Below are 26,790 nucleotides of genomic sequence, written 5' to 3'. Positions count from 1 at the left end.
ACATTTGCCCTTCTGACGTTGGAAGAGAAGAGGTTCTGCAGAAATGTCAAAGATTGAGAAAATGAGTATCCTCGGAGTGAGGAGCTTTGGGGTAGAGGATAAAGACAAACAAGTTATCACTTTCTTTAATCCATTGACTATTTTGGTGGGACCAAATGGTGCAGGAAAAACGGTAAGGCTGACTATATGTTGGTTTTGAACTGTAAATAGCTCTGAAAGGCCTCAAAGTATGAGTAATCTCTACTGAAAAGTAATAATATTGAAAGCATCTTGCTGTTCACTCACTGTTGTTTAGAGTTATTAGAGATCTGCTTTCACTCCTGGATTTTGCAGAGCACTGGTTGATATTTTTCATAGGAAATTGATCCAGATCCTCATTAAAATCAGTTTTGCAAAGTACTGTATTCTCATAATACTCAAAAAAAGAAAATGTTATTTCTTATTTCTCTCTCCTCACATATTTAACTTGTAAATATTTGGGCTGTTTTGTGTTTTGCCTGTAGTCCATTTTGTTTGTAGTCCATCTCTCCAAGTTGCCATTATAACTATATACTTATTTCTGGTTTTTTTTAGACTATCATTGAATGTCTTAAATATATATCCACTGGAGATTTTCCTCCTGGCACCAAAGGAAACTCCTTTGTTCACGATCCAAAGGTAAAAGTCATTTTTACTAGATTTAATGTGTGTTTACTCCTAAATAAAGTACTTGACTGCACTCAGGGTTGTGATGAGAACAGGGATGCTCCAGTTCTAGGCAGGCACGAGCTGACTGTATGGTTTCAGAAAAAAACAGAGAGCTGGGGGAGATTAGAACATGACCCACAGCTGGGAAGGCACGTATTCATTTGGATGTTGAGAAGAATTTCCCTTATTGAGTTTTTTTTTGTTTCTACTAAAGGTTGCAAATGAAACAGATGTTAGAGCTCAGATTCGATTACAGTTTCGCGATGTAAATGGAGAGCTTGTAGCTGTGCAGCGATCCATGGTCTGTACCCAGAAAGGCAAGAAAACAGAATTTAAAACACTCGAAGGTGTCATTACTAGAACAAAGTAAGTTGTCAAGTTTTTTTTCTTACTTTGGCGTGAAGATTGATTCGGGTTTTGTATGGTTTTATGTATAAGACAATTCGGGTTTTGTATGTTTTTGTGTATAAGACAAGAGAAAACTTCATAAATGTATTCCTTGAGTTAGCTACCAGTGCTCTTAGATTAAAGCTATGCAGTTGCATCACTTTATCTATTTGTGGATTCAAAAATCCTACATTTGATAGCCACTACTTTAAGAACTACTTACATCTATTAACTTGCATTTATTTGAAGATGGTATTGCTACTGATATGGTTTGAAAGTAACGTTGTGTGGAGTATGCAGGCTTTACTTCCTTTAGAACCATTTTCAGTTTCAGATTTTCATTTTCAGTCCACTATTTAAGAAATGTGTTAATGTCATTCAAGATCGTTTTTTGCTCCCTCTCGTGGTTCTGCTGTTTTAAAATGTGTAGTAGTCTTGACTACAAATCATAGAATCGTAGAATGGTTTGGGTTGGAAGGGACCTTCAAGATAATCTAGTTCCAGCCCCCCCTGCCATGGGCAGGGACACCTTCCACTAGACCAGATAGCTTTAAGCCTCATCCAACCTGGTCAGTGTTAAGTGCATATGCTGAACACGGTAATTATATACTTAAAAATTGTTACTCCTTAAGTTTTTGAATCAGTACATTACAATGAGATTAAACTGTTAAAAATGCAGTTTACTTTTACAAGAGTTTGCTACTAAGTGCTTTGTGGGTTTTCTTTATCTGTGCTACATAGGCATGGCGAGAAGGTCAGCCTGAGTTCCAAGTGTGCAGAAATCGATCGAGAGATGATCAGCGCCCTTGGTGTTTCCAAATCAGTGATTAACAATGTCATTTTCTGTCACCAAGAAGAATCCAACTGGCCATTAAGTGAAGGGAAGGCCCTGAAACAAAAATTTGATGAGATCTTTTCAGCAACAAGGTTTTTCTCTTTACTCTTTGTAGTTAAAGTTCTCTTTGTAATTAACTAAAAACTAAGTAAAAAATGTATTCTCTAAAAATGTAGGCATTAATTAAAAAAATGTCTAAGGCATGGTTTCGTAGATTTGTATTGCTATATTGCCAATGGGATCTGAAATTTTATTTTCTTTAAAGGTATATTAAAGCACTCGAAACTCTCCGTCAGGTACGACTGAAGCAAAGCTTGAAAGTAAAAGAATGTCAGACAGAACTGAAATACCTAAAACAGAATAAAGAAAAAGCACAGGAAATCCAGGATCATCTTAACAATACAGAGGCTCAACTGGCTGCTTCGAAGGAGAATGTAAAATCTATTGAGAGTCAACTTGATCCTTTAAAGGTGATTTGCATGACAATTACATTAAGATGTTCATACAAAACAGTAGATAAGTACTAAAGAACACAGAAAAATGTGAAAGCTGGACGAATTTCTTGATTAAAATCTTACACTTTATGTTGTGTCACCTGATCCTCTGCTCTGAAGCAAAATCAAGCATACCTCAACAAACCTGGCCGATGCTGGTCTAATCTGTAAACAATCATTGGAGGTCTAAGAACATAGTTTGTGAAATTTTTGTAGCCTAATTTAAAATCTCTCAATTTAGCTGGTAACTAAAACTATTATAAACTGTAACTAAACCAAAAACTAAACTAAAACTTAAACCCCCGATTTTTAAAAAATACTATAAAGCTGAAGGTTTTACACTTAGACTCTAATTCTGTTGTATAGAACAGTTGATTATGGGATTCTTAAGCTGAGGAGATACTTCACTTAGAACATTCTTTCCTTTGCAGAGTTCTCTGGCAGCAGTTGAACAGAATCTTGTAAAAGTCATGAGGCTAGACAACGACATAAAAGCCCTGGAGAGCAGGAGGAGGCAGATGGAGAAAGATAATCAAGATTTGCAACAGAAGATGGAAAAGGTTGCCTTTTAAATTCTGTGCTGCCATCCTTTCCTGCTGATGAAGCAGTCTGTCTTCTGCTCCCTGGTGGACTAAGTGTATATTGTATTATGCAGCAGATGTTGAAGAAGAACATTTTCATAGCCCACGTAGCTCGCTTGATGTTATCAGATATTGCAAATAATGGCTCGATAAAGCTGCATTAGTTTCTGTGTAATTTGGGTGAAATTCCTTTTTGTAACTTTTCCCCCCACCGTAGACTAGCTTGGCAGGAAGGCAAATATAGACAAAAGTTTTCATAAAAGTGATAATTACTGGTAATGATGCTCTGTGGTGTGTCACTTGAAAATATCTACCTCTCACTGTATGTTAATGACAGCCAGCACTTGTTTTAACCAGTACGGGACGTCTCCTGATGTTAATATTGTTCATCTCCCTGGAGACTTTTTTTATCTTTCTCTTAAAATCAGAAATAATTGTCAGTCTTCTGTTGTGATTGTGCCAAGGCATTTAAAAGTATTTTGACAAACGGAAAGAAATTCTTTAGTGGTAAAACTTAGATTCATTTATTTTATCAGCCTAAGAAGAATAGGTTTTCTTTTTCCAGTTTTGCTTGTAGCATATTCCATTTTTCTTCATCTACATCTTAGTATAGATATTCCATATGGGAGATGTTTGTCTTTTATTTCTTGAATTCTGTTACGGTGAAAACTGTACTTTTTCAAAACGTCGTTAATTGGCTTATAAATTTGGTTAAAAAGCTAACTTTAGTCTGCATTGTATTTGGTGTACAGGTTTTCCAAGGAACAGATGAACAACTAAGGGATAGATACCAGAACCACCAGAGAACAGTGAAGGAGAAGGAGAAGAGATTATCAGACTGTAAACGTGAATTAGATAGAGCCACTAAAGAATGCCAGAGATTTAACAGTGAGAAATCCGAACTACTTATTGAACGAGGTATTTTAGACTTCATCTATGACTTTGTATTTATTTTTTAGTGTAGTTAAGGTCTGAAATGGAACTACTGATAAGAATTGAAGGGATTTGAACTGGACAAAACCACTAAAATGTGTATGAGTTTGAGGTCAGTGCACTGTATGACATGAGACTCTCATAGGTGAACAAGGTCTTAGCATTCTTCTCCTGGAGTTTCTAATGTGCACTTGTTCTTTCAAGGTATAATTACAACACGTAGTACTTTTGTTCTTAAACGGACCCTTTTTTATGAAAACATTCAAAACAGTTAATTTATGGTGGCATAGAGCAATGTCAGCTCAGCAGATCACAACACGGATGCTTTCACAATCTGAGTTTGTGCTTTCTTTAGATGGTGAAAGTGCCTGCTAACCAGATATGGTTGTATAAGTGTGTTTTAACCAAGAAAAATGTGAAAGCTGAATGCTTGGCATGCTGTGTCTCAGGTGGGGGCTAGTCAGAGGGCTTTAGGATGATATTCTTTCATAGATCATGTGTTATCTTTTAGAGGGACTGTGGGAATTTCAGTAAAGCTGTAGTAGTTGAGACACAAAATACATGCTTACATAAAATATTTTGTCTGTTTGTATTTATCAGAACAATATTTTTAGTGTTTTAAGACACTTTCTTTTAAATTCCTAATTTATTTAATTAACAAAAATTTAGTTATCTGAAATAGCAATCCCTCAAGCTACACCTTGATTTTACTCTGGAGCTTTTTGTGTTGTTTAAAAATACTTCTGTTTCAAAGACCTTAAGAAAATAGCTGCCACTAACTGAATCCTAAATGTATCCTCTGCCTCAGTTTTTGAGCATTTATGTCACGTTTTCTTTTTGTGAAGGTCGTCTTCAACTGCAAGCGGATCGTCACCAAGAACACATCACAACGAGGGATTCATTAATTCAGTCTTTGGCAGCACAGCTGGAGTTAGATGGTTTTGAGAGGGCACCTTTTAATGAAAGGCACATTACCAGTTTTCACAGGTTGTTGAAGGAGAGACAGGAAAGAGATGCAGAAGCTGCAAATCATTTGATGGTAAGAATTTTGTTGGTTTAGTAGTGCAGATAGTGTCGGCTACTAGTGTGTTACTGGTCCATATGTGTCTTCATGGTGCTGGGAGAAGCCCTTTTTTTTTTCTTCTAGCATTCTTTATTATGGGTTGCCTGAATCTTTCCATGAAAATTATTTTTGGACGTCCAGTGACCTGAATTGCCAAAGCTATTGAACAGGCAGTTCTTCACGTAGGTTTTTCTCAGCAGCCCTCTCATGCAGGTCGATTGCTGACAAGTAACTTTTTGTTGAGGTCATCTTCAAAATGGAGTTGCTCTCAGGATGCTACCGGTATGATGCATCTGCATTTTCCTGTTGAAACATTTCAGCAGAAAATTTTTGACAAATTCTGGTTAAGTATTACAATGTCTTATATTACAGCAGTGAATATTTGCAAGCTAGTGCGAAGAAGTGCTTTTAAATGTTGTTTTCCTATGAAAAAATGAGTATATTATTGCTGACTTCTTTCAGAGAGAATTTGCACGAAAAGAAGCAATGAAACAAAACCAGATAGATGAAATAAGAGACAAGAAAACTGGATTAGAAAGAACCATTGACCTGAAATCAGACATTCAAAATAGGAAACAAGTTGAGCTGAAGAATGTAAAACAAGAATTGCAGCAGTTGGAGGGGTTTTCAGACAGAATTCTGGAGTTGGATCAGGAGATTGTCAAGACAGTAAGTTAATGTAATTGAAAAATTTATAGAAGTTTGAAGTGAAAGCTTTTGACTTTATCATTAAAAAAAATAACAAAAAAGCTCCCTTGATGTTTACTCCATCTGCTGCATTTTTTCCCTTTTAATACCCTTTCTGTGCTTTATCTGTTTAGATGGTGTGTCCTTTGGGACAGGGACTATTCACTACTTTGTTTTTGTACCGTGCATGCATAGAATATACAGCTTCTGCTTGGTGAGTTATAAATAGGGTAATAGCCTATTTATAATAGCCTGGTGACATCACAAGATTAGTCAGTCTTAAATTATTAGGCCAGAAAAATACGACCTAAAGTGCTGCACTACCTACATTTTTCCAGGTAAACTTGTCTGTGAGATGGGCTAGTTGGTTATAAGCGTTTTATCCCGTGGAGTATTGTAAAGTTACAAGCATTCTGTGTCCCAGCTGAACAGCTGGTTTTGCCTTTGTGGCCAAGTATTTTATGTTTGTTAGCAGTGTATGAATTCAGTGGTAGACAGCATCTCTTCTAGCCTCCTCACAAGGATAATTCCAAATTTAATGTGCAGTAGATGCTAAAATACAGAGAATCAAACTACATATGAGTGGTGGGTTGACCCTGACGGGACAGCAGGTGCCCACCAAAGCCATTCGATCGCTTCTCTCCTCAGCTGGACAGGGAGGAGAAAACATGCCAAAAGGCTCGTGGGTGAAGATAAGGACAGGGAGGGATCACTCACCAGTTACCATCATGGGCCAAACAGAGTCGACTTGGGGGAAATTCATTTAATTTATTGCCAATCAAATCAGAGTAGGATAATGAGAAATAAAACCGAATCTTAAAACACCATCTCCCTACTCCTCCCTTCTTCCTGGGCTCAACTTTACTCCTCATTTTTCTACCTTCTCCCCCCGGCGCTGATGGGCTTGGCTTGGCCATCTCGGAGCCAACTGGCTCTGTCAGACATAGGGGAAGCTTCTAGCAGCTTCTCACAGAAGCCACCTCTGTAGCCCCCTGCTACCAAAACCTTGGCACGCAAACCTGATACAATATGAGTGTGATCGTGTGGGTTTGGCTTATGGTGAAAGCATGAGTAACCTGGGGCAGTGCCACATTTCAGAGCAGTGCATCCAGTATCTTCTTTGCTTTTCCCATGCTGACATCACAGCCTTTGTCCTTTTTCATGTATTCTCTATAAACCTTGTAAGTGTATTCCTGTAACAGCTAATGACACTGCCTCTGGATAGCTTAAGAGCTTTCTCCTGTTTCCTTTAGTTAGGACTTCATTGATTAGTGTAATTATTTAAGTCTTCTGGGATTTCATTTTTCGTTTAGGAACATGAGCTGGAGAAGGCTGAGAGGCACAGCAATGTAGAAACACTCGAACTGGAAGTACAAACTCTGCAAAATGAGAAAATAAACCTGGACAAAGCTCTTAGGAAGTTGGATCAAGAGATGGAACAGTTGAATCTACATACCATGACAATTACCCAAATGGAGATGCTGAAGAAAGACAAAGTAATTTTTCTATCATCATCTCATAAGAGAGGGACATGAAATTAATACAGTCCCTTCAAGATTTGTGTATTTTCCAGGTGTTTATCAACAATCATAAGTAAAGCATCTGTCTGGTTTTGTAGAAGCTGTTAACTCCATGAACACATTGAGTGACATAAACTTGAAGGTATGAAAAAATTAATGTAAAATGCTTCGTTTCCCCAGGCGGACAAAGAAGAGCAGATTAGAAAAGCAAAATCAAGACATTCGGATGAACTGACATCACTGTTGGGATACTTTCCGAATAAAAAACAACTTGAAGACTGGCTTCATCTTAAAAATAGAAAGATTAATCAGACAAGGGATAATCTTGCTGACCTTAAGTAGGTATTAGTTTGATTATGTCTCCATAAGTATTTGTGTAATTATGAATTTAAATATTGGAAGGTTTAATATGCTTAGCATACTTGTTAATTATTGTTTATATATTTCGTGTTAGTTAATAAAATCATGACATTCATAGTATGTCAAAGGCAGCACTAAAAGCAGTTAGGATGATCTGGAACAATATTTTGCTTAATTGTTTGTACTAATCCTAGCTGAATGAATGTGCTTGGGAATGGAAACTGCTGGTCTTCCTTACAAGTCGCAGAGTGCTTAGTGACTATATCATGAGTTTATGTGTGATTACCTGTTCCTGATTTCATTTGATTGTATAAAACTTTGTTAGAAAGAGTAGGTAACATCAGCACACTATGCAATGAGACATGTTAAACTTCCACAAAACAAAAACCCCAGGATTTTAAGTGTAAGAATATTGCATGATTCAAAAGTATGGAACATGAGTAGAAGGATGCTAGCATTGTTTGCTGAAGGGGTTCAATAATATCTCATAAGCAATAATTGCTGTAGGAGAAGAAGGTTGATACTGTATTGTTCTATAACGTTTTGTATGGCTTCGTTGTTAGAAATTAGTTTCTCATCAGTAAGCATCTAGAAAACAAAAGGGAATTAAAATGAAACACTTTCTACTGTACTTAGATTAATAAAAAATTGATGCTATGGGTTTCCTGAAAAATCATTAAAGAACTGGTGAATGACTCTGCAATATCCCTTTCAGATTAACTTCCCATGTTCTTGTTTTTGATTAAACAGTTTGAAATCTTTATTTATAATAAAAGAGTTTATGCATTGATGTTTCAGCAAACGACTGGCATCAGTAGAGTATCACAGAACTTACGTCAGCAATGAGCTAAGAAAAAAAGAGGAGCAGTTGTCCCTTCATGAAGCAAAACTTTTTGATGTTTGTGGAAGCCAAGATTTTGACAGTGATCTGAACAAACTTCAAGATGAAATCGAAAAAAGTTCCAAACAGCGAGGTAAATTTATCCTTTTTTCCCTAAAACTTCTTTTAAACATAAGCCACAGATATTGAGATGGTCTTTTGCGTGTGCAGGACAAACGGTCAGCACAGAAACTGACTTCAGGGACATAATTACTGAATCTTGCTATTTTTTAACAAATTTTCCTTTTCTTTACTGCTATTTCTGTTCTACACTTAAGCAGGATTGGTTGTTTTAATTCTTTCAGTTAATTCTGTTACTGTGTGTAATTGAAGGATCTGCTTTGGCTTACTGTTCTAAGGAAATGTTGGAGTGCCTGGGTCTGGCGGGTGGGAGGACAAGTACAGAACCAGCTGTTTGCCGGGGGTTTGGCCCAGAGGACCTAGTACTAGCTGAGAGAAAGTAATTTCTGAAGGAAGTACTCCCTTCCACTGTTACAGAGGGTTGGGCAGGGTTTAATGAGAGAGACTCATGGGCTCAGGTTGAGGAGGACTTCAGGAGGTGATCTGGGGCAACCTGCCGGTTCTCAGTGGCATCCAATGATACGACAAGGGGAAATGGACATAAGCTGGAACATAGGAGGTCCCGCTTAAACATGAGGAAGAACTTCTTCCCAGTAAGGGTAACAGAACACTGGAACAGGCTGCCCAGAGAGGTTGTGGAGTCTCCTTCTCTGGAGATGTTCCAAACCCACCTGTACGCGTTGTGGTGTGATCTGATCTAGGTGGTCCTGCTCCAGCAGGAGGATTGGACTAGATGATCCTTTGAGGTCCCTTCCAATCCCTGACATTCTGGGATTCTGTGACAAGGGCAGCATTGAATTCAGACCAGGGCACTCAGGGCTATTTCAGTTTCCAGTCTTTGTGATTTTGCATCTTATAATTTTGTCTTATTTCTGGTAAATACATACCTAGTTTAGATCTGATTTTGCACTGTTGGTGTTTTTTGTTTCTTTTTAAACCAGCTGTGCTTGCTGGAGCCACTGCAGTTTATTCCCAGTTCATTACACAACTGACAGAGGAGAACCAGTCGTGCTGTCCAGTTTGTCAAAGAGTTTTTCAAACAGAGGCCGAGCTGCAAGATGTGATTAGCGATCTGCAGTCTAAGCTGCGTCTTGCTCCAGACAAACTGAAGTCAACTGAGTCCGAGCTTAAAAGAAAAGAGAAAAAACGTGATGAAATGATGAGTCTGAAACCACTTAGGTAAAGTACTTAGCAAACTGTATTGTTGCAAGCTGTTTTCTTTCAAATGCTTGTTAATTCATTCAGAAATTTCATTGTCGATACAGATATTTTACTGGCATTTGTTCTCTGCTCATTTGGACTTTAATATTAAACTGGTTTGTATTTTTGATATTTCTGGTCCTTTGGGGCTTCCCTTGAGAGTGAGGCAGAAAACGTGGTTATATACTTACTTTTGTACAGATTATTTTCACTCTACAGGCACAGTTCCCCTCCTTGTTTTTTATCATTGTAATTTAAAATAGTCTGGTTTTGTTGTTACTGAAATGTTTTCATATCATGTCACCTTAAATATGTTCCTTAAAAATGCTGAAACAGAAGTTGTATAGACAGAATGGGAACTGAATCTATGTTATACACCCTTTAATAATATCTTTATTTGTATCTCCTTTAACAGTAGTTTTTGTTGCCAACCATTTTGTACGAATTATGATGTCCTAGAATGGCATCTCTGGATTTTGTAGTGGATTCCTAATGCCATTTATGTTTCCTTGAGGTTCAGTCATGTGCAATTCCACCATTTGGGAATGCATCTCTGATAACTGATAAACCATGTTAGATTGGACTGAACTTTTCCCTTTTTTCTAGTTATTTAAAAAAAACTTTTTATGTTGTGGTTTGTTGTTTGGGGTTTTTTTAGCTTGCAAGATAATACAAAGTGTAGGTAGTATTAACAAATTCAGAAAGGGTGCCTACAGTATTTTCCAATTTCCAGACCAAATTTGTCTGTACTTTTAAAGCCATGAAGATACTAGACAGGCTGTTTTGTTGTTGCCTCTTTTCCTGTTGTCTCCTTCCAAAACGTAAACAACTAACACTAGCCCTGAAGAGTTTTTGTCAGAGCCCTGTTGGTTTTCTTCTTGACGTATGAACAGCATTTAAAGTAGGAGTACACAGGTTTCTTGCCAGTAGGTGAAGAGGCTCTGGTCTCAAGAAATCTGCAGACAGTCGGTTTGAGGGAATTTGGAGAATTTATGTTAGAAGATAGACCTTTCCTTCACAAGAGGGCACTCTTGTACAGTGAATTTAGACCCTAATTAATTAAGTTAAAAAAAACAGAGAGATTTGTTTGCTTTTTGCCTTTTTTTTTCCCCTCACCTGTCTAAAATGAGGGATGCATTACCTTAGGTGGGTATATAACACAAGCTTAATCAAACATGGGAAAGGTTAAAGGGATACTGTTTTGGGTAAATTTAGTCATCTTCTATTAAATCATATCATAGATTTTGCGATCTTAAATGTCTTGAATTTATGCTGCTGTTTTTGACAAAGGAAATTTTATGGATTCGTGTTTTATTTAAGGCGAACTGTAGTTGAACTGCAAGACAGGGACATACCGGACTTGAGGAACAAGATCCAGAATGCCAACAGGGATTTAACAGCCCTGAAGGGGGAGATAGAAGAACAGGAAACAGCCTTGCGGGCAGCTTTGTCCGAGGAGGAGGGTGCCAAGGCACGTTTACAGGACATAACACTAATGGAAAGGTACCAGGTATGCTTTGGTAATTTCTTTTAATCTATAAATTAAAACTTGCTAGCATTTAAATACGTAGTTACTCAATAATACGAAAAAAACTTTGAGATCTCAAGAGTTTTCAAGCAAAGTAACAATACTTTAAAAGACAGCATAACATAGGTCATCTTGGCACTGATAAAACTTGAAATTTTATGGAATTATTTTTTCTTTTGAGGACCCCAGAGCCCCTTGAGTTCCGATTCAATTCTGTGCTGTAGTCACTGTGAAAAGAGGCGTAATCCAGAACTTGAGTACGAACACAAGTACACCAGTGTTTTCCAGTCCTCGTAGTCTTTATGCTTTAGTGTTTTCTCAGCATCTACTCTGTGTGCTCTCTGAAATCTTGTCAGATATGCTTCCTTCTTCTGTGCCATCTGAATCTAAGTGGAATAGATATCCTACACTTTTATTATTCTGGTGTTGGAGACTGTTCTGAACAGTCTTCCTGCCTTATTCCCAACACAAAATCTTTGCTCAGCTGAGAACCATGAGAGGGATGGTTAGGTAGAGAACCTGGGGCCAGGCAAAGGACTGAGAGCGTTTCACGGGTGGGAGATGGCAGCAGCTCCTGAGACTCCAACAGTTCTGTTGTTGAGGGGACAAGTAGCACATGTAACTGTTCTGACTCAGCCTGGGGATGTCAAAATCCTATCCATCTGTATTGGCTGATTTCCTCTCACAGTTAGGAATTCCAGTTTCTAGCAGCCTCTGGGCTGACATAACCTTACTGCTAATGATGTGGTATTGCTCCCAGCAGAGGAGATAAATTTGAAGGTCTGGAGTCATGTGTGCCTCAAGCCCCAAGCTTGTTCTTGTGTGCCAAAGATAAAAAATACGTTGTTAAACACTAATACAGTAATAATAGTATTTTTCCTTGTGCTGACACTTTCAGGCTGATATTAGGGATTTTGAACGAAAAATTGCTCAGCAGGAGGCTAAGCTGCTAGGGGTCGATTTAAGTAGAACTGTTCTACAAGTAAGCCAAGAAAAGCAAGAGAAAAAACACTTGTGGGATACAGGTAGGTCATACAAAACCAATATTTAATTTTTATGTTGAAAATAATGTTTCAAACTTCCTGCCGTTATAGTTTTAGTTTACTTATTTTACATTCTGAAATAACTGTATTCTAATAGTTTGTTGTTGTGGCTTTTTGGGGTCATAGTAGCTTAATTTAGAGTTAAATTTTCATAAGGAAGACAATAAGCGTTTTTAATAACGGATTGACTGTTTCACTCTGTGTTTGTTTTCAACTGCAGTTACTGGTAAAATTGAGTTAAATCAAAAACTCAAGCAAGACCAGCAGAATCAGATTCAGCAGCTAAAGAGTACAGTTAATGAGCTTAAGGCAGAGAAACTTCAGATTTCCAGCAGCATGCAGCGTCGTCGACAACTGGAGGAACAAACAGTGGAATTAACCACTGAGGTTCAATCCTTATGCAGAGAGATCAAGGTAGGAAATACTCTTAATTATTAACCCTTAGCTTTGTTGTCCCGGGAAGAAATAATAATCTTGTTATATTTAGCATTGTCTGTAATCCCAGCAAATAAGATATATTTTAAAATGTTTGTTGTGTGCTGCTATTGCATATCTTTGGGAATTTCCAGAACTTACTAATACATGTTTTCACATCTTTTTTCCCACTCACATAAAAAAAAAGAAACCACATGACTTCTTTTTCCACGTGAAAAATTGTTGATCTTTAACAGAATGAGAAAATAAAGCTTACTTTCTCCGACTGCTTTTTAGGAAGCAAAAGAACAGGTGTCTCCTTTGGATGCAACTTTAGAAAAACTGCAGCAGGAGAAGGAGGATCTAATGAATAAAAGGACTGCAAGTAGTAAGGAAACACAAGAGAAGGTTTGTTTGCTTTTGACCTAGCTGGGAGGTAGGATTATATGTTGTTTTTCAGACATGGATGGAGGCCATGGTCATGAGTTCGCTTTGAGGAAACAGCAGTGACTTTAGTGAATGCTTCAGATTGGTGCAACTTTTAGGGAAGAGGAGAAACATAACCAAGACAGGAGATAAAGTCAGTTGTAATTAACCTTTGGCAGTCTTGTCAAAAGGCTCGTAGGAACTTTTGGCAATATTTAGTAACTAATGGTGTTTAAAAGCCCTTCCTAATAGATGTAAGAGGAATAGCAAGGGTGACTGTCACCTGTCCTTGCCAGGACACAAAGTCAGTTTTCTCAGGTGAAGTGGCCCTCTTGGGTAAGCACAAATGATTGATCTACCACTTGTTTGGGAAAACATTTCCATGGTATTGAGGAGCATCTGAACTTCAAAAGCTGAAGGCTTTATTGGTAAATCGAAGGGAGCTATGATAAGGAACTGTAGTTTGACAATAGTGTTATCCAGTACCTAATCTTTGATACGGAGCGTATCAGCTCTTGGGCATAAGACTGTGTTTCATTTGAAATCTTTTCCCTGCAGATGAATGGTATAAAAGAGAAAGTTAAAGATATAAACAAGTACATGAAAGAAATCGAGAACTATATTCAACAAGGAAAAGAAGACTATAAAAAGGTAACCCAAAAAACAGTCAATAAAAATTTGATGTTAAAAGCACTTCTGCATTTAAATCGTATATCATTTTATGTCTTTAGCAAAAGGAGTGTGAACTTGATGAAGTGAATTCTCAGTTATCTGCCTGTGAGAGACAGAAGGAAAAGATAAGTAAAGAGATGGAAATGATTCGACAAGATATTGACACTCAAAAGGTAGATGTACTGTTTTACAGTAAAATATATTTTGCATAGTTGACATAATTTCTGGCTTTGGTTTAAATCTGCCTACGTCTGTTAGTGCTGTAAAGTTTGTCTTCTGCTGATGTGCTTAATCACTTGTTAGAATAGCTGCTATGCCTGCAGTAGGCTGAAAATGAGATCTGTATATGCAAAAGTAGATGCATTTTAAAAAACTTTCATCTCGAACTATCATTTTGTGGTATTTCCAAAAGGGATAAGTCTGTTGGGTTAATAGCCAACATTTTCAAAAGCACATTTGCATGGAGAATACCTGCCTTCTGAAGTAAGGTACCAAATTGCAGGTACCAAAAATTGCTAGTTACTCCAGATTTTGTCATGTACTTAAATTCTAGTGCATGCATTTCAAGTACTGTTTACATTCTTTATAGGAAAGATGTGTCTTTTCCCATTCTATCCCACCTCTTAACTGTCTAACTTGCAGAACTGAAATGGGGGACTTTGTTAAATCTCATCCTAAATTACTTGCCCCGTTTGAAACATTGATTAGTATTTGCACACAGGATAGCTCTTGTGTTCGCCTGTGACAATAAATATTGTAAGTATTATTTGAAATTGGAATGCGAAATAATACTGTTGATGTCCTTTATACCGTATTTCTAGCACAAGAAATGTGCTAATTTTTGTCGTTGTCAATTATTTTATGCTTGCAGCATGGTTTAGAGTTGTGCAGAACTCATACTTTGTAAATGAGGTACAACTTTTTGCTTTCTGTGGAGCTAGATACAGGAAAGGTGGCTGGAGGATAATCTGACTTTGAGGAAACGGAATGAAGAGCTAAAAGAAGTTGAAGACGATATAAAACAACTTGCAAAGGAGATGGGAGAAATGAAAGTCCCACAAATGAAAAAGTAAGCATCTTCAAAACAGAACGGCATGTTTTGGACAAAAATTCACTGAATATCTGGATTCACTGTGTTTTAGTGTGCTTCCTGGCCCACCTTTCTCTCCATTCATGTGTACCGCTTCCTCCTTCAAACTAACGTTGGCATAATATCCCCACGACAACAAAATAAATGAGTTGGTGAAATTATGTAGTGCTTCTAGCTAGCAATACATAAATGTGCACGTGTGCCCATACATGTTCCAGTCTAATCCATTTTTTAATGACTTTCAGTATTTAAATTCTCATTTAAAAAACAATTCATGTCTCTGGATAAGAACATTTAGGTTTTATTTCCAGTCTGCTCACTTAGGTCTCAGCAGCAAATTATTTATTTCAGTAGATTAATATTAATTGCTTAGATAATAAACACTTTGAAAAGAAATTAGCCCTATACTGGTTCTTATGGGTGAACTGTTTATTTAGCTGTCTAGAGGTTACCCAATTAATTCATCTTATTGTGCTCAGTATCCTAATTTAATGCCACCTTTGAAATTAATTATTTTATATGTTTCAACATACAGCACTTTGGCATTCAAACTTGATAACTTGCTTCTCTCACCCAGAAGAGTGGTTTAAGTGTGTTCTTAAAAATATTTTTATTTCAATAATGTCTTCATTTCAGTCACACTAGTTCTATAATTTTAGCTGCTACAGACTTTATAGATACAATATAATGAGCTACTTCTAACAGAAACTCAAAATTAGAACCCTGATTAAAAAATTATGAAACACTAAATAAAAAAGACTTGTATGTCAATTATGGTTTCACAGTGAAAAAAAAAATTTAGAGGAGAAAATAGAATCTCTGAAAAGAAACCACCATGTTGCTCTGGGCCGACAGCGTGGATTTGAGGAAGAGATTGTTCGGTTTAAAAAGGAACTTCGAGAGTCACAGTTCAAAGATGCAGAGGAAAAGTACAGGGAGATGATGATTGTTATGAGAACAACAGAGCTGGTGAACAAAGATCTGGACCTTTATTACAAGGCTCTTGACAAGTAAGTATTGTCATATGTGGGTCATTCTGAACTGGTTTAGACTTTATTACTGTTGATAACCTTGATGCAAAAGCAGCTTGCAATTCCACACTTTGTTGGAAATTCAGAAATAGTAAATTGATACAAATTATTTGAGATATATAATTATTTCTCTTTGTAAAATCAGGCATTTAAATATTAAGATAACGTAACAAGGTACCCCTTCTTAAGTAAATTAATGAAATTATACTGCAAACTCCGCAGGGTTGGTGGGATGTAGGAAATTCTTAAGGTAATGTATATAATGTACATACAGTAAATGCATTGATGGTAATAATTGTAGTTTAATATAGTCATAGGTAAGTCCAGTGATGATAATTTTATTCCGAATTCTCTGTAGGACCCTTTTTGAGTTATGGTTGCACGTGTTGGGGCTCCTATTTGCAAAGCAACAATTCGAGAGAGATAATAGTGAGTGAACCCACCCATCACCCACTCTTGGTCTGAAATAATCTGCTGCTGTGTTGCCCGTGGTGGTGAGAGAACATCCAGACAATTAACACATTCAGCTTTGGGTTTCATATGCAAACACATGGAAAAGCTAGTGGAGCCCAGGCTGTTCCTCTGTCCCTATTCCTCTGTAGCTTTTTTTCCCACTTGAAGGCATTTTTAGGAAGCTTTTGTAAGTGTGTCTCCCAAAATTGCTGGTGGTTTTCCTTCCTTCCTGTGATTTTGGTGGGTTTTGGTTTTGAGGGAAGTAGAGGAAAGTCTTATTTTCTTAAAAGAAAGTTTCTTACAAGTCTGTCTCACGTGTTATCTCAAAAACTCTTTGAGATAACTCGTACTTAAGTAGGAGCTTAGGGAAGGTGAAATCTGTGTTTAAATCCTTCGTTATTAACCCGGATCTTTCTTGCATAGTCTCTCATGCTGCTTCCGTTTCCGTAGCAGTATGTTTTAGCATCTCCTGGTCGTATCTTCACATGAATAAGGTATGCCAGGTAGATTTCTTGTTCCCCATGATCATCTTCTCAGGTAAACAATTGTGTTTTCATTAAAGAATATACAGTATAGAGGTGTTTTTTTTCCCTTTTCTAGTGTGGGTGGTTGTGTGCTTATGTTAGAGAAGGCAGGATCAAAAGAAGCTTGTCTTGCATTTGATGGAAAGCATAGTAAACTTTGGGATTGTTTCTGCTTTCTCTGGAAGCTTGTTTTCCAGTGTTGGACTGACTGGCCAAAAATAGCATCTCAAAATTTGTAAACAGATACAGAGTAAAACATATGGCTCCCTAAAAAACCCAGTATGTTCCATTATAATGATGGAATTGCAATGAGCTATTGCAACTTGATGGGACAACGGGGAAGGGTCTTGGAATCAGTGGGTATGTTTCAGGAAATATGAAACGTGCTCAGTGATAGAAAGATAAATTGAGTATTAGGAACAGAAAAGAGAAAGAGAAGAGACACGTTTTGGCCACTATAAATTCACAATACACCTGTGTCTTGAACATAGTATGGAATTTTGGTCCCCTGTATTAAAAAGGGACAAGTAGTGCTGGAAAAAGGAGCACAGAAAAACACTGATGTGGTTGAAAGTGCAGCATAATGGTCAAGAAGAGAAACTAAATAGCTGAGAACTATCCCAGTTGAGTAGACAGATCTCGACCATTATTACACACAGTGGTCTAGAGGAACCCTGTTTTACACAGTTTTAATGATGAACTAAATATGTTTAATACCAAAAGGTATGCTATTCCAAAATTTATTTTGTGAAGATTTAAATTGTTCAGAGCATGCGTAATTCTTCCCTTTCAGCTTAAATGGAAATGCACTCCAAGAATTTCCCTTTTAGAATTCAGAATCTTTTTGTGTGGTATCAAATCATCTATTGTTTCTGTTTAAGGCAAAACAGGAAATCAGTCTTGTAATTTCAAGAAAAATAGATAAGCATCACTTATTGGTAATCATCTGAAAAATCGGTGAGACGAAATGTTAACTCTAATGGCCAGAGATTGAAAGCTGTGTCTGTAGCTGGGAAAACCAACATTTTGGGTGATCTACGCTATCAGATGATCTTTATTGACTAAATATTTAGAGGTTTATGATAAATACTGATGAGGAATGCATTCTTGGGTTTAAGTAAATAGTTGAAAGCACTGTCTTCACACTTAAGAAGTCCTATCAGACTTGATACTTCAGTATTCCCCAGAACAGATGGAAATAATTCCTGTAAGAGGGGAGGTGGGAAAACTATGTGTAAAAGGCCATTTCAGAAGTATATTTTATTTCTACTGTATTTTTTTGAAAGAAGACATTGGCATAAATTGAGCAAGTTTTTTTTTCTTCACTATGGAGCACTTTTTTTTTAAAAAAGCCAAGTTAGCATCCTGTCCTTTCTTGAATGCTTTTATAAGGAATCATCTATTATTGAACTACAGTCATGCTGATATATTAATCAGGGAAATGAAATTGAAAATTATGAATTTATGCAATAGAGTGTGGTTAGTCTTTAGATACCACTGCATTCAAAATGAAGTAGTACTTACTATATTTTTAGTAAAAGCATTTAGGGAATGGAAAGGGAGCTTCTGCCTGCCGTACAGCTCCTGTAGTCCATAGCAGTCCATGGTTGCACCTATAACAATTTATGTTTTGTTGCTGTTCTTTAGAGCAATAATGACATTTCATAGCATGAAGATGGAAGAAATCAACAAAATAATTCGTGACCTTTGGCGAAGCACCTACAGAGGACAAGGTATGTAATTTTTTTTTTTTTAGTTTTGCCCATGTGTATCCGTTTGATACTGAGCAGAGCATACAGAAAAGTGTTTGTTCAAAATATTGAAAATCCAGATTGGGATATAGTTCCATTCTAAAGGTTACATCTGTTGTTCACCACTATAATCTTTTTATTACACATTAACTTACTAGAGTTAATTTTCCCTTTTCCATGTTTTCCAAAGGTAAAGTTTCCTTGAGACAGGGGAACTGCACGAGTTCATTCCTTCAATTTTGGAAAAAATAATTTCAAAGATATATCTATTAGTGGGAGTTCAATTTTCGTGGTTACTGCATATTATACCTCTCAGCTGCTGTTAATCTTACGATATTTTTAAAGATTTTTGATAATGTAAAAGCTATCTCCTTCCCATTTTCAGATATTGAATATATAGAAATTCGTTCTGACGCAGATGAGAACGTCTCAGCCTCTGATAAAAGAAGAAGTTACAATTACAGAGTAGTAATGATCAAGGGGGATACAGCACTGGATATGCGAGGAAGATGCAGCGCTGGGCAAAAGGTAACAGCATTTTATTTTTAATACTCAATAAAGAGGATTCTGAAAACTGCCTCGGGTGACTGCAAGAGAGCAACACCTCCTGAAGTGACCCTGAAGAAGAGGTGGCTCCAACTCCATTTCCCTCTCTCCTCAAACTCAAATCTTCCCAGTCTCTTGCTAGCTACCACCAAGGTTCCCATAGCTTTAGGTTTATTGACTTGCTCCTGTATTTTTTCCTTCCTGAGGGCTGGCCCTTGGTTGTCTTGAGAGTTGTTATTTCCACCTGTCTTTTATGTTATGACAGAGCATCTAAAATATTCCTCATCAAGAGAAAAGAACCAGCCTTGTTCGTCTGCCTCCAAAATCACCATCTGTACTGGGTTTTTTTTGTGGGTGTTTTGGTTTTTTTGAAAGAGCTGAGGTATGGAAAAAAAAAAAAACCACACAATACTTGTAGCTGTGTGACACTTGGCATGTTGGATATGCAGTTTGGGCAACCAAAGCTACGTGCAGTATCACAGTGGGAAACTCTGCATCTTCTTTAGGTGAACCATTTCCACCAGAACAAACAATCTTCCTAAAAGCAGAGATAGTAGAAACGGACAAAAGCGCAGCCAGGGCTGCTCTTATTTCTTCCCTGCTGGAACTTTCTGCCCATCCTTTGTGCCTGCTGCACTGTAAACAGAAGAGCTGGAGAGCTCTGCCGAGCACTGAAGGCTGGCTGTGCAAGGTGCCAGTGACAGCCTAGCTCGAGGACACTGCAACTGGATGAGAGAGACACGTTCTTCTTCCTCTTCTGCAGTGGGAGCTGCAGTTTTCTGCCTCCCTTTCCTCTGCAATAGCTGACGACGGGCTGAGAGAGTTGGGGCTGTTCAGCCTGGAGAAGAGAAGGCTGCGGGGTGATCTTATTGCACCTTCCAGTACCTAAAGGGGCTACAGGAAAGCTGGAGAGGGACTTTTTACAAGGGTGTGTAGTGATAGGACAAGGGGCAACGGATTTAAACTGAAAGAGGGCAGATTTAGGTTAGATATAAGAAAGAAATTCTTTACATTGAGGGTGGTGAGGTACTGGAACAGGTTGCCCAGAGAAGTTGTGGCTGCCCCATCCCTGGAAGTGTTCAAGGCCAGGTTGGATGAGGCTTTGGGCAACCTGGTGTAGTGGAGGGTGTCCCTGTCCATGGCAGGGGGGTTGGAACTAGATGATCGTTGAGGTCCCTTCAAATCCAAACCGTTCTATTATGATTCTGTGATTAAAAGGCTGTGATGGCAGTGGATTTTGATCTCTGATGTTGAGGGAGAATCATAGAATCATAGAATGGTTAGGGCTGGAAGGGACCTTCAAAGGTCATCTAGTCCAACCCCCCTGCAAGGAACAGGGATATCTCCAACTAGATCAGGTTGCTCAGGGCCTCATCCAACCTGGCCTTGAACATCTCCAGGGATGGAGCATCCACCACCTCTCTGGGCAACCTGTTCCAGTGTTCTACAACTCTCATGGTAAAAAATTTTTTCCTAATATCCAACCTGAATCTACCTCCCTCTATTTTAAAACCATTACCCCTTGTCCTATCACAACAGGCCCTCCTGAACAGCCTCTCCCCATCTTTCCTGTAGGCCCCCTTGAGGTACTGGAAGAGTACATTATCGCCATTATTATTATTAATCGCCATTATCCAAAGTAACAAACTGCTTACTTCATCCCTCCAGAGCAGCAATTCCCACTGTATTGCTTACTCCAGCAGAGTTTCACTGGCAGCCAGGCCTTTTTCACGACCAGGTGGCACAGGCAGTAGTAGAACATGAAATCAAGGAATATAACAAAATGATACACGATATTTTAAAGTGAATACAGCAATAGGACCGTGAAAGGATGGTACTTTGTGAGAAGTTGAATTCTGTATTGTTGCTTGAATATGAAAAACGCTGTCAAATTAATGCGCACCTGAGTGTAGATGTGAACTTGGTTTTGAAAATTCCATACTAATTTTGGGGGAAATCCGAATCTTCTTATAAAACAGCAGTAAAGGCAAAAAATATGTCTGCTCCTAAAGTAGTCTAGGATGTTACGTTAGAGTCCTATGTAAATGAGAGTGAAACTTGTTCACAGTTTCTTAGCTTATATTCTGAGAATTCCTCTTTGATCATGAACTGTGATGCCAGCAGTCGTGATAATTGGAAAGTATTTTCGGCAGCACAGTTTCCGTTGAGTGTTCCGTCATTTTCACTAGTTCAGGAGATCTAATAATAATATGATTAGGCATGTTAATAGAAAACTGACATGCAAGGTGGTAAATCCTGCTGGCGTCAGTTTTAGTGAAGTAGTCAGGAGTTTGGTGACTCAAACTGAGCGACGCACGTACGGATTTCCACCGTCCCTGCTGCGGTCGGTGGGGCTTCAGCAGAGTGTAGGGGTCATGCAGACAGCAACGTCGTAGCATCTTTGCCTCGGATTGGAATCCTTACCTCCAGTGTCTCCTGAATTTTGAGTACTTGACTTCTCTGATGTTTTTCAACAGTACTTTGTAGAATGGACCTTTCAGTTCAAACTTGAATGTAGTTTTTCAGCAACTGATTAGTTGTTGTCATTTTGTGAGCTATCAGCACCTTGTTACGTGAACTTTAGTCACTGTAGTGGCATTGAAAACAGCCTGTTACATGTGGTTCCTCTGGAAACACTTTGAAGAGTGAGATTTTGATGTTGGTTTCTTTTTTTCCCCCCTCAGGTGCTTGCTTCCCTTATTATTCGTCTTGCTCTGGCAGAAACATTCTGTCTCAACTGTGGCATACTGGCACTGGATGAGCCCACTACTAATCTTGATCGAGAAAACATCGAGTCCCTGGCACATGCCCTGGTGGAGTAAGTGATCTCTTCTTGTGAAGCTTAAAGATGGGTATTTTTCAAATGTTAATAGTAGTCAGCAGAAGTGAATTATATTTTAAGCTGGCATAACTTTGGTGGCGTCTGCAAATATCCACGCAAAGCAGTAGTTACAGATTCCCTCTCCTTTATCTGGAAAAGAAAAAGTATTTCTTAAATAATTTGAGGGGGGTTTATGTGGATATAAAGAGTTGCTCATCAGCATTAGATTGCTTGATGGTTCTTGTCATTCATTATCAATAGTTAAATATTTATTATTATGTATGTGTTTACAAGTTTTCTAAAACTAGAATGTGATTTAGATAACTACAGACTAAAAAATGTCTCTTTGTAGGATAATAAAAAGCCGCTCACAGCAGCGTAACTTTCAGCTTCTGGTGATAACTCATGATGAAGATTTTGTTGAACTTCTGGGCCGTTCTGAATACGTGGAAACGTTCTACAGGATAAAGAAGAACATTGACCAGTGCTCTGAGATCATGAAATGCAGTGTCAGCTCCCTAGGCTCGTACGTTCATTAGAATTTCACGTAATTACGTATTATGGACTGGCTGCCTAATTTGATAGAGTTCAAATGAAGGTATCTGAAAATGTAGTTCCTTCATATCATATACTGCTGAAGATTTGTGACAATTTTAGCTAGAGTCTGAAACTATTAGACTTTTAAACTCCGTGTCTTTCTACATATTTCTGTGCCTGGCTTTAAGAATCGCCACGATTTGGACGAATTTAAATGAATACAACGCAGTTAACTTTTAGATGTATTTTACGCTTTAAAAGTGAAAATAAAGTTGTGATGTTCTTTGCGTATGTCTTGGTGTGGAGATCCAGATGCAGCTTCTTTGGAGCAGCTGCAGCTCTGTCAGTGGAACAGGCCTTGCTGTCCATCACTGCAAAAGGGCAAGTTGGGGATTGATTTGTATCTCTCTAGTCAGTGCGTGTTCGTAGCTACCCACCTGGTCGACACAAAACTCACAAGATTCAAGGAGAACTTTTACTACTTTCTCTACAAGGTAACGTTACTCTGGCTGTTCAAAGACAGAATCTTCACAAAGTGTAATATCTTTCTTTATTCTAAAGGAAAGTCCCATTTCTAACTACATGAAAGCATGAATGGACGACAAAAACGTTTCAACCATATTCTGTTTGCTTGGTGTCATTTACCTCTCTGCTGCTTTAAAATGATGACATTTGTGAGAGTTATGTCATGTTCTGATTCTCCGTGAGATACAGTCAATTTCTGTGAAAATGATACGAAAGTGCAAATGCCTTAGAGAGTTAGTTGGCGTGGATGCTGAGCTTCACCTGCACTGCTCAGGAGTTCTTCCTGAAGCCCTTTTCCTTGGTGCAGCAACACCCGCTGGCCCTACAGAACACAGGCCAAGGGGAACCAGCCACTCAGAATGACAAGGGGAAGCCAAGAGGGGTGGCATGATGGCCACAAGTCCTGAGATTTCAGGCAAAGGTTCCTTAGCAACCTGCCTCGCTGCCTCCAGAGCCACGCAGTCCCCAAGGGATGTGATTTCTGAGTCTGTTTCTTCGTAACCAAGTAAGAGGGCGTCTCTTCTGCCTTGGACTCTGGGTACTGGGTACAAGTCCACAACCAGAAGCTGGACTGGCAACTCCCAATCCTTGCAGACAGCAGTGATCAGCTGAACCTCCTTAGCAGACAGCATGTGGCTTTGCCATGGCTCCTGCTTGTCCGTGGGCTCTGCTGTGGCTCCTGCCTGGCTCTGCTGAGCCCCTCACATTAAATCATCCCACCTGCTAAAGGGTCTGGACAACATCTGCACAAAACAAGACAAAACCCAACCATAGCTGGGTCTGATTCTTCATCTCAAAAGTTCTTCCGCGTGGCCAGAGAGTTGAGCGCGCTTGGCAGAAGGTGCCTTAAAGGGTAATGTCAGAAACAAGCACTTGACCTAAGGATTGTTTCCACCTGAATTTTCTGAAACTGCAAGTCATTAGCGTCAGGATGGCCCCAGTCACGGGGAAACCCTCAGAGATAAGTGAATGAATGAGACTTCCGAGCAATTACGCTCTTGCACCAATCCCCTGAAAAAGCAATTAACACCAAATGGGGGGGGGGGAGGGGGGAGAAAAGGCAAAGGAAAATGCCACTAACATGCATTACGTTTGCAGTTTTAAATAAGAAGCTTCACTGACTCTAGTACTACTTCCTGAAGGGGAATTTTCTTAAAGATACAATCAACAGAAAAAAAAATGACTTTGTATTTTCAAATTTTCCTGTCCTACCTGTTTATTTTAGCATGACACATACATCCCAGCTCATGAAGAATTACATTATTTTCAGAAGCAACTCCCCAGCTGTAAAGTTCATCTCCTTGCAAAGACACACACACTGTCTGGGGATTAAACTTTTTGCCAGAACTTGGAAAAAATACAGAAAACTTGGTGGGAAACTAACCTCTCGTATGACAAGTGTCAGTATTAAAATGACAAAAAATAATCCATGTAATGATCTTTTTCCACACCTTTCACTTGAATAATCCATAGACTCCCCTACAGATAACGGCGTGGAAAAGAGACTCCACCAGCCCCATGGTTTTGATACGAACTGGGAAACAACAAAAAATGAAAGTGAACCAAGCGTAGGAGAAACTTTCAGCACTTTTGTCATTGTTTGCTCGTGGGCACCTTGGGCACAGCGAGGACAGAAACGGGCCCCCACTGCCACCAGCCCTGGAGTGGGCTTCGCTGCCACTGCCGATGGGCACAGTCAGCCGTGCCCCGCGCCACGTCGAGGGCATCCCTGCTCCACTGTGGCTTCCTGCCTCCGCACGGGCGACGGCCACCGCCGCGGAGCCACCACTGCCCGTGGTCCCGGCCAGGCGGCTGGGTCAGGGTCAGCCTCCTCGCCAGCCATGTCCTGCAGGTGGAGGACTGAAGGTGAGGGTGGCAAGAGGAGCTGAAGATCAGGGGAAGAGGGGTTGTCGCCCTCGCTGACGTACCTGATGCCACCCAAAGTTCACTCCGTCTGTAGCGCAGAACCAAGCAGAGACATTTTAAGCCGAGCGAGGTGCGGGTCTATCGCGGCGAGTGGCCGGGCAGGGGACCAGGCGGTGCAGAAACCAGTTCTCCACTGGCCTGACTGGAGCCGAGGCTGATTCCCAGCACAGGAGAGCGGCTCCGCGCAGCGATGCACACACCTTCGCAGGGAAGGCGCGGATGCTCGCTCGGAGGTGCTGTGAGCTAAGAACCAAAAATGACAACTGAAAATAATTTTAAATGCTTTCACAGAACTACCAGTGAGTGTGGTTGCTCAGGAGCCAAGAGTCAGGCTGGGATGGTGATTTCACAGCCCAGGCAGGCACCCAGCACCCCTCCGAGAGCACCGAGGACATCCCATGCCTGTAGAGGCAACCCTTGGCAGGTCAGCCTGGGAAAGGGTCAGGTGGGTGTAAATCCCTTCCCAGGGATTTGGGGCCAGAGTCATCCAGCTGACTGCAGCCCCAGCCTGGCGAACGCTTTTAGAGCCAAGAGTCTGCAGCAGGACGGGGGGTCCCACATGAGCGGCTCCAGCTAAGGCTTTTCTCCCACCTCTATTCCACATTATTTATTTCTTCAGTAATACAACTTATTCTCAGTCAATCTGCACTTGGTAAGCAAGGTGGCAACTACTTTCACTAGAAAAAAAAGGCCTTAAAGACATCCCTGTCTGAACAGTCTTGTTTTCAAGTGGAATTGGTATTAGCAGTGGAAAACTGATAGTTCAATGATGTTCTGATGCTTCCTTCGCTGTTACCTGTGCAGCGCAGCACCGTGCTGTCTGCTTAGAGACTGCTGCAAAACCAGATGCTTGGCCCAAAGTACTTCGGGTGTTTAAAACCAGAGAAGGTTGATTGATTGATTGATTGATTGATTGATTGATTGATTTCAATCGAAACTGCTTTCTCACCTGCCTGAAGTAAAAAAGTGACTTCCAGAACACGTAACTTGCTATTTCCAGGAGCAACTGCTCCATAAAGTTTCTAACTGGGGAGGTCCCATTTTCCTCCTGCACGCTCCGTTTTGGGCAAAAAGCTTTTGCATGCTCTAAAAATAAAATTAAAAAAAAAAACTAAACGGATGTAATTATCCACAAACACCACAAACCAAACCAATAAATATAGATGATGCTTTTAAAAGCTTAATCATTTAATGTCTCCTTGGAACTTTGTTAGCATTTAAATGTCACACTAAATATCATTTCTGAGCTATTTCAGTATGACACTTTATTTACTACCCCCTTCCCCGGGGACCAGCCGCCAGGAGCCAACGCTTACTCTCTACTTACTGCAAGATTACACCTTCAGAAAATGTGATGCAATCTGCAAATTCGCCTTCATCCTACTCCACGTTATTTGTTTTATTCAGGGAAAAAAAAAATAAAATTGCTGTAGCTGTAGCTCACCTTTCCCTGCAGCCGCCCCGGCTGACGGCGGCAGGTTGGCTCCCGCGCTGCGGTGGCCCGAAACACTCACAGTTTGTAAATTCAACCACTGATTCAAGAGATATTACATGTGCTGATGCTAGACATTACACGGTGACCCACATTTGGGTTTTTTTTTTTCATGTTATAAAGTGTTTTGTTGAACTTTTCCATCATTTTCTGAAAGTAAGGAACATCGCAGATGAGCAAACGGCCCCGAAAAAAATGTTGCGGCGGTTTGATGAGGATTTCATAGGAGGCAGAGCTGGAATAGTGTCGGAAAGCAGACAGTGGTGAGTAGGGTTGGCCAAAGTCAGGCCCTTGAAAATGACA

General features: G+C 39.4%; 1 protein-coding gene across 1 annotated transcript; it reads left to right on the top strand.

Moving 5' to 3' along the window:
- Nucleotides 1–22,564, top strand: RAD50 (RAD50 double strand break repair protein). The gene is made up of 25 exons (XM_009980796.2): nt 1–172; nt 574–657; nt 902–1,053; nt 1,816–2,001; nt 2,175–2,379; nt 2,835–2,963; nt 3,737–3,902; nt 4,763–4,956; nt 5,443–5,649; nt 6,981–7,163; nt 7,368–7,525; nt 8,346–8,521; nt 9,450–9,687; nt 11,029–11,218; nt 12,135–12,261; nt 12,500–12,693; nt 12,991–13,101; nt 13,678–13,770; nt 13,851–13,964; nt 14,733–14,860; nt 15,667–15,891; nt 18,537–18,622; nt 19,026–19,168; nt 21,871–22,004; nt 22,360–22,564. The coding sequence occupies exons 1-25, from the start codon at nt 44–46 to the stop codon at nt 22,544–22,546; spliced, it is 3,939 nt and encodes a 1,312-aa protein (XP_009979098.2). The 5' UTR covers nt 1–43; the 3' UTR covers nt 22,547–22,564.
- The last annotated feature ends 4,226 nt before the right edge of the window (nt 22,565–26,790 follow it).

The sequence above is a fragment of the Tauraco erythrolophus genome, chromosome 16 (assembly GCF_009769465.1).
Source record: "Tauraco erythrolophus isolate bTauEry1 chromosome 16, bTauEry1.pri, whole genome shotgun sequence".
Classification (NCBI taxonomy): Eukaryota; Metazoa; Chordata; class Aves; order Musophagiformes; family Musophagidae; genus Tauraco; species Tauraco erythrolophus.
Note: the sequence above shows the minus strand (reverse complement) of the source record. Positions and strands in the feature narration are given on the sequence as shown.